Here is a 7,902-nt window from a genome sequence, read left to right on the forward strand (position 1 = left end):
GGGCTCGACGTCGTCAGCGGCTTTGAGGCGGCCAGTGACCTCCTCGATGGAGAGCTGAGAAATGTCAAGCAGGGTTTCGATGGAGATGACCAGTTGCTTATACCGTGGGCGAACGACGCGTAGGTACTTGGCCACCACTTTCTCGTCAGGCTCCGGGTGGCCCAACGTCGCCAGGCGCTGCACGATGCCGGTCAGACGCAAGGCGAAGTCCACGATGGGTTCACCGTTGCGGAGGGCGATGGACTCGTACTCGGTACGGAGGTTCTGTGCCGTTGCCTTCCGCACACGGTCGTTGCCGATGCGGAGAGTTTTGATGGCCTCCCAGGCTTCCTTGGCGGACTGCTTGGCCACCAGGATCGGGATCATCTCTGCCGGAACACCGCTGCAAATCGCGTCGAGCGCGCTGCGGTCGTCATCGTAGTCGGCGTCCCACAGGTGGTGCGCTTGCATCTTCAGTTGCATGCGAAGCGACCACTCATGGTAGTTCGTCTTCGTCAATTGCGGCCAACTGCCGGAGCTCCCACCATCTCAGATGATGCGCTCGACGACGACTTCCCGCGGACGGCGTGCATCCCGGGTGCGCGAGCGACGTGCATCGCGCGTGTGCGATCGGCGCGGTGGAGATCGGCGCGGTGGAGAACGGCTTGAGGAGGGCGTGCGCTGCGGCGTCTTGCCTTTCGGCGAGCGTGACGGGTCTTGCTGCCCCCCGACGTGCCGACCATGATCGGCGACGGCGTCTGGCCACGACGCGGCGGCGTCCGGCCATGGCGCGGCGGCGATGTCATTGCGGCGCAGGTCCCTTCTTACGGCTCTGATGCCACTTGTTAGTCGCTGGACGGCGGCGAGCGCCGGCGAGCAGAGCATGATGGGCGGCGAGCAAGAACACACGAACAAACTCAACGCGAACACGGTGGGTTTTTGGTGCTGCCAAGGGCGCAGCGTTTTCTGGGATTGTATTGCTATTTATTGGATTACAAGGCAGTGAGATGCAAGCCACGACGCCCATGGTTGCGCTGAGTGCGCACGTCCATCCCCATGCGCCGCAACGGCCGGCCATGGCTTGCATGCTCGAGTTCATGCCAAGCGATTCTCGTCCATGACTTCCTACACACACGGAAACCACAAGCCGGTCCTCGTGTGCATGCATGTGCAAAACAGAAATGCAAGATATGCTAGGATTACTAACAAATTTTCATACATTCTGCTTTGAAACACAGAGTACATATACTGATAAATAGAGTTTTTTAATTGTGTGTCCCAATGCTTTATTATAGACAGTAGATTGGAGACCAACTACTAGCTCCCGAATGCCCCATCATGTGGATGTTTCGATGGATACTAAGTTCACTAGGACATATGTTTTCATCACCTCGCATAGTATGAACTTCTTGGGTTCATGGGGAGGTTCTCGCCTTCTTGTGTAGGATACCCAGAAGTAGCACCTTCTATTTCAAAGCTACCAATCGATGCTCCGCTGAGAAGGCTTTGAGTCTCCATCTCAGCATCTATTTGTACCCAAGGATGCGGCGAAAGCTTCCTCAACCTGCCGAGCTCATCGGCGATTTCCTTCATCGACGGTCTGTTGCTGCCACACATGTCCAGGCACTGCTTGGCTAGCTCCGCGAGGCCTCTGATCAATTCGTTGCTCTCTTGCCCCTTCACGTGGCTCGGCAACACCGCATCAAGATTGTTCTCCTTCATAGCGGACAGAAAATTTGACGACAGGCTTCTTTCCGTCTCAGGCCCATTCAACTTCAGAGGCTCTTGGCCTGTGAGCACCTCTAGAAGGATGACACCAAAGCTAAAGACATCGCTTTTCTCTGTCAGTTGGCATGTCAGCATGTATTCAGGGTCCAGGTAGCCACAGGTACCTTGAACCATTGTGACGTATTGCTCTTTGTCGGATGGGGCTAGTATGGAGGCTCCGAAATCAGACACTTTGGCCATATAATTTTCATCTAAAAGAATATTGGCAGTCTTCACATCACCATGGATGATTGGAGGAGATGCGTACGAGTGTAGGAAATTGAGACCTTCAGCTGCTTCATGAGCAATCCTTAATAAGGTGCTGAAAGAGATCTGTAATGCTTGGTTCTTGCCATGGATAAGTTCAAACAGTGTGCCATTTGGGATAAACTCATAGACTAACATTGGAACTTCCACCTCAAGGCAACAACCAACAAGTTTGACAATGTTCTTGTGGTTGATCTGGGAAAGTATTAGCATTTCTTGTCCAAATTCCTTCTTTTGCCTTTCGTCGACAAGTGCACATCGCTTAATCGCAACTGGCATGCTGCCCTTAACTATCCCTTTGTAGACTGTTCCATGACCACCCTTTCCAATTATTCTGCTCCTATCGTAGTTGTTTGTGGATTGTACAATTTCAGCTTCGCTAAACACCATGAAAGCAAGACCTTTTTCTGATCTCATCCTCTCAAACAGAATCATGCCTCCATGTTGGCTAAAATACTCATGCTTAACTTTGGTCAGTTTCCTCTTTTGAAGGATCATATATCCCAAGAAGGAGAAAATCACGAGAACAAGAAAGCCGGCTGTAACCCCTGCATAACAACATCAGGTAAGAGCATTGTTAGAAACCAATTCCCCCTTTCCTATAGAGGCTACAAACCGGTGTTAATTGTCAAGAACTTCGGTTTTCTTTTTCTGAATGTCATTATTTTAATATGGTTTAGCTAGTCTATCTCAGCTTGTTACCTATTATTAACCCGACATCAAGGCTGCATGTATTGCTTTGTTTGGAAAATTTTCTTCCTGCTCGACAAGAACACTGGTACCCTCCTTCCGTGTTGTGGCAAACACCTTCTGAAGGGCATGGGCTGTTCCTGCACTCATCAGCATCTGCACAAAGATGAGAAAACAGATAATAATAGATACAATGTTCAGATATTGAAATTGTACAAAGATATTGAACTTTTAGAATGTTTGTTAGTTTGTTACCAATTACCATGACATCCGTATGGAAGATATGGGTTGCCTTCGTAACCTTGGGAGCAATTGCACAGGTAGCCTGGCCCATTTCTGGAGTCGACACACACGCTGTTGCTGCTGAGGCATGCATAGGTGCCCGTCTTATTCAGTTCGGCTTCTTCACACTGCAACGACATCGTCCCATTTCTTATCGCCCAGTCCATCACCACGGGTGCTCGCCCAGTGTTTGTGTCGTTGAACTCGGTCGTGCTGATGTAGGCGGTGCTGAAATTGAATGCCTCCGCCTCCATCAATACAGCGTAGCTACAACGGCTGAAGTTCCAAATTTGGCTTGTGTTGAAACCACTGTCGAAGCCGACCGCGTAGTAGCCCATCCCCTTGGGTATCGATGTCTGGCAGCAGCCCAAGCCGGAGCAGGATCCATCTGCTAAGTCTGTCAGATTCTGGCACGTTGAGACGCACCCACTCTGGTAGCCCGTACCGGTGCTATCAGCATAGATATAGGCGAGGGTATTGCAACCTATGACCGTGAACTTGTTTTGGACATCTGAGAACCGGTATGGGGAATGGCTTGCATCGAACAGCCAAGTATGACGGTGCATCAAACCGGAGGAGTTATAGCAGTATGTCGAGATGGGGCTCATCTCCCGGATCGTGCCATTAGCCAGGGAAATGTTGAGCAGCTCTATATCACCGAGGAATGGCTTGTGGACACCACGCTGGACCTCCTGACAGCTGGCGTTAAACCCTGATGACAGTGAGCAGTTGTCGCCGATGCCGAATGGGTACTGAATGTCAACTTCACCACACTTTGTTGGGCATTCAGGGCCAGGAATGGCAACAGCGGGGGTGTGCTGTGCCGCTAGAAGAAGAACAAGTCCAAGGCCAATCTGTAGAAAGCGCGCTTCCATGTATACTCCTGGACTGGATAACTAGAAAGTAGAAACCATGATACTGCAACGATCAGCTAAATCAGAGGATTCCACATAATACACCTATTTTCTGCTTTGTGTATACATCTACACTAAATTGAAATCCCAACATTAATGCTTAAAAAATATGCAGAAAAATGTTCACACGTGCTCGGAAACAAAAATAAAGCTGAAACAAAGGTACATCTAGGTTATGGATGCCCCTCAATACTATCTTCAAGTCAAAATTTTAGTCCCCCTAACCCTAGGAATGTTACGTAGCACAATACAATTCCATCAAATTGGAGGTATAGTTTGATCTCTCATTAAAAAAGAACCTTAAAATATTTCGTGCAACAACATGTAACGAATCCCTTGTGAGGAATGAGAGTACTCTATCCTGCTTGTAATGAGTGAATTATCAACCGTGCGGTGTGATCGTGCGCTTGGTCTTTGGATTGCAGGTACACGGGCGTCGAGTGTCGACGAAGAGTTGCAGTGGAGGAGCTCGGGCCGGGTGGCAGCTGTGGCGTCCACTCCTGGATCAAGGGCGCAAACGGCGACGGAAGGCAGGTTTCTTGGTTTGCGCCACAAAACCAAGGAGCCGGACGGCGGTTGAAGACGCCAAGTCGTGGAGGCACGGGCGTCAGTCTCGGGACTGACGGAGGCGACGGGTCTCGGGCGGCGTCTAGGGCTGTCAGAAGGCCGAGGCGGGAACGGCATCTAGGGCCACGGCGTGGAGGCGGGAATCTTCCCACGCGTGGAGTTTTGGCGGTTTTCTCAAAACCGGCCACCTATCCGGGTTTCGCGGACCACTCAAAACCGCGAACCGGATATTCATCCACACGGTGGCATTGCGGAGAAGACTTCGAGTCGAAGAAAGAAACTCCGCCGTTGGATGAGATCGTGTACATATTTCCAGTTTTGCCCCTACGGGCGTTTTAGTGTCTAGTTTGAGTCGAGGGTATTTTGGACCCTGCATGAGCACCTTAAATACCTCTTCACCCCTCTCTTCTCTCCTTGCGCCAGCCAGAACAGAGAACAAGCCGCACCACCTCCTCCCTGGCGCCACTCCTCTTTCTTCTCTCTGTCTCTCTACTCCATCTCTCCTCTCTAGGATTAGAGGTATGGATTCTTGAGATTTTTGTACTGAGATTGTGTGGGAAAGGAGGCCCAATCCTCCTTGTGCCCTCTGGGCGTTTGTCTTCGATTCGAGTTCATCCATCTTGTGCTTTGTTTGAACGAATTTCGATTTTCCTTGGTCAATTCTTGTGCACGAGATGAAGAGTTGTTTCTAGATGTTTTCGTGACTCTTTGTAATGATTCAAAATCATCTAGCCTAGTGCTAAACCCTCCGGAATCACGAGTCACCACGAATCGAAGTTTTTGCGTTCTTGAGAAAACCCCAATCTTGCTTCGAATTTCGCCGACTTCTCCCAAACTATGGATTAATTCATCGATTCCTTCCGTGGACGTATTCACAAGTCTCTTGTGATCTTGCTTACGAAATTTGGTGAGATTTGGACTTGATTTGGTCACTCGATCATCGAGTTTTCGAGAGAACACGGGCTGGAAAGCGTTTCTGGACTCTGTTTCATCTAGCACCAGATGAACCGACGCTTTGAAATTGTACGCGTCGGATCAACCGGTGTATAGGTCTTTCTCTGAGTTAGGGTTTTCTGGTGTTCTTCAGTTACACCGGTGCTTTAGCTACCACGAGCATCGGTTTAACCGGTGCAAGGTCACCAGCTGCCCCACGTGCAAGAGTTCACTCGTTTAACCGGTGTATTGAGTTTTCACAACACTGGTTTAACCGGTGCTCTGGTTGTTTCGTTTTGCTGCTCCTCTGGACAACTGCACCGGTGCTTTGGTTTTTCTAGCATCGGTTTAACCGGTGCACGTTAAGCACGTTTTGCAGTCCTTCTGGATAACTGCACCAGCGATGGGAAGCCTACGGCACTGGGTACGCCCTTTTTTATCCGGTGTGTGCTAACACCGATTGAACCGACGACGTGTCAATATCCACGTCGGATCAACCGGTGCTCGTTTCTCTCTGCTGCCGGCTTTGCTCATCGGTTGAACCGACGCTGTTCAAATTGTGCGTCGGATCAACCGGTGTGTATACCGTGCGTTGATTCTTGCGCTGCTTTTCGGTGTTTGCTTCCGCGTTGGTTTCTGTTTGTTCCTAGAGCTTTCTTGCGTTGGTGTAGTTCCTCCATAGCTACTCCACGCTGTGCCTAGGACTCTACAGTTGGGGGTGAACTTTGGGACTAAGCCGGAGTTCCAGTTTGCAAGAATTTTTAATCTACTCCCATTCACCCCCCCCCCCCCCCCGGTCACCCTTTCGGTCCCTCACCTTGTTGAATTAGTTACTTACTCAAGGAAATATATGCCTACAAAAAGTTTGGTTTTGCACAACAATCATGGTTTAAAGCTGGGTTAGTACCTGCGGAAGATACAAGTGTTCATCTAATAATTTCTTTGGCATCTGAAAAATCTAACATCAACCTTCATGTGCAGATAAATGAAGTAATGAACTAAAGGGAAGAGCACTGATAAACTAAACAAACTTAGTTGAAGCGGCTTGAAAAAGAGCAAGGGAGTTCGTTCAGCTTTCATCGAATAGTATATGTACCTTAGCTTTGCGGAGAGGTTATTATGAGTCTTATCTTCCCCGGAACGCCGAGCCACCGAGAGAACTGATCAACTGAATCTCTGGAGATTGCTTCAGTTATTTATTCTAACAAAAGCAGACACCCCTATATGTGCGTTGGAGACTTGGGAGTATATAGGAAGACCACACCCGCATTACTGTAAGGGTCGTCGGGAGCGAGTCAAGACACAGCAGCAGAGACGGAGTCTTGCCGTTAAGTCTTGAGACTTTGTCGTTGGCAAGGGTCTGCTGTCTGCAATTATTCCCTCTTGTACTCACATCAGCGAGAGCAAACCACCAGATAGCAACATAGCTGACTTTTCAAACTAATTAATCTTTGTGGTGGATAAAAATGCTGTGAAGGATAGCTAATAATGCAAAATCTTAGCCTCTCATTTCTCACATAATAAAGGAATGACATAGTTTAGCCTCTCACTCTGTGATGACCAAAAATAAACACAAGCCAGCAGAGCTTCTCATTTTTTTTAGGGCGCCAGCACCCAGCAGACTCATTTTGTGTTTCTCTTTGGTTCTCTCCTTCATACATACTTTCTCCAGTCATAACTCATAGGAGTAGACCATAGATACAGGGTAAAAAAATCGATTTTTGAACTGTATACTCTTTTTGAATAACACTTTGCTGTGGCAAGTTATGGAAAAGGGTCATTGATTCGTATCACACCTCACTGGAAGGTGTGTTTCCTAAAACAAATCACTGGAAAAGGTGCACGTCTGACGAATGAAACGACAATGTTGGAAAGATTTTTTTCCCCGCCTCTGACAGCGCCCGCTGTATCTTGTGAATTGAAACAGTTGCCAAATTGGTGAATTACGAGCGCTGGTCCTCTCTCACGGAACAACGAAACCTCCTTGTACAATGAACTGCACCGGGTCAGTCAGCTGCGGGATAATATTAAGGACTTGACTACCCAGAGAGGGCTCTCCTTCTATCCTAACGCGAGACCCCCTCCCACATAAGATTCCGCGTGGGTCCCACCTCGCCTGGTCTTATCCCAGCAGGTCTTCTTCTAACTCCCGTTCGCCCTCCCTCTCTCAGCCTCCGCCTCCATCTGCCCCCACCGTCCCTCCCCCTGCGGCCAACCTCCCCTTCGCCGGCGTCGCCTCAGACTCCGGCGAGGGCCTCCACTCCAACCCCTCCCCTCGCCCTCCCCCTCCCTTCCCTCCCATCCGCCTCCATCTGCCCCCGCGGCCGACCTCCCCCTCGCCGGCGCCGCCGCCGGCGAGGACCGCCGCTCGAACCCCTCCCCTCCGCTTCCTTTCTGTCCGCCTCCACCGCTCGCCACCGCCGCCGACCCTGCCCACCGGTTGTCCACCACCACCCGGCCACAACCCGCCTCCTCCGCCGGGCCGGCCGCCGCCCACGGCCAT

The 7,902-nt window shown here is 50.2% G+C and overlaps 2 protein-coding genes across 6 annotated transcripts; both read right to left on the minus strand.

The window, feature by feature from the left end:
• Positions 1–919: 919 nt before the first annotated feature.
• LOC120642381 (putative wall-associated receptor kinase-like 16) lies at positions 920–6,761 on the minus strand. Of its 5 annotated transcripts, XM_039918879.1 has the most exons (5): positions 6,496–6,761; positions 6,307–6,348; positions 2,966–3,881; positions 2,716–2,859; positions 920–2,561 (listed from the first exon to the last, which is right to left on the minus strand). In XM_039918879.1, exons 2-5 carry the CDS (start codon positions 6,346–6,348, stop codon positions 1,366–1,368), a joined length of 2,298 nt encoding a protein of 765 aa, XP_039774813.1. In that variant the 5' UTR covers positions 6,496–6,761; the 3' UTR covers positions 920–1,365. The 5 variants fall into 5 exon arrangements, with proteins under 5 accessions (XP_039774813.1, XP_039774817.1, XP_039774814.1 ...); XM_039918883.1 differs by lacking the exon at positions 6,307–6,348 and having other exon boundaries at positions 2,966–3,873; positions 6,496–6,759; XM_039918880.1 differs by lacking the exon at positions 6,496–6,761 and having other exon boundaries at positions 2,966–4,234; positions 6,217–6,447.
• An 805-nt stretch (positions 6,762–7,566) lies between these two features.
• Positions 7,567–7,902, minus strand: LOC120640242 (glycine-rich RNA-binding protein-like). Its single transcript, XM_039916099.1, has one exon. The coding sequence runs from the start codon at positions 7,900–7,902 to the stop codon at positions 7,567–7,569; it is 336 nt and encodes a 111-aa protein (XP_039772033.1).

This window comes from Panicum virgatum, chromosome 7K (assembly GCF_016808335.1).
Source record: "Panicum virgatum strain AP13 chromosome 7K, P.virgatum_v5, whole genome shotgun sequence".
In the NCBI taxonomy this organism is placed as follows: domain Eukaryota; kingdom Viridiplantae; phylum Streptophyta; class Magnoliopsida; order Poales; family Poaceae; genus Panicum; species Panicum virgatum.

What these genes read in the sequence shown, in the direction of transcription:
- LOC120642381 (XM_039918879.1), bottom strand. Translation starts at nt 6,348, where the DNA reads ATGCCAAAGAAATTATTAGATGAACACTTGTATCTTCCGCAG. An exon ending in AACACTTGTATCTTCCGCAG is followed by an intron (nt 3,882 to 6,306) that starts GTACTAACCCAG and finishes TCTACTTTCTAG; the next exon opens with TTATCCAGTCCAGGAGTATA. An exon ending in TGATGTCGGGTTAATAATAG is followed by an intron (nt 2,562 to 2,715) that starts GTAACAAGCTGA and finishes GTTGTTATGCAG; the next exon opens with GGGTTACAGCCGGCTTTCTT.
- LOC120640242 (XM_039916099.1), bottom strand. Translation starts at nt 7,902, where the DNA reads ATGGCCGTGGGCGGCGGCCGGCCCGGCGGAGGAGGCGGGTTGTGGCCG.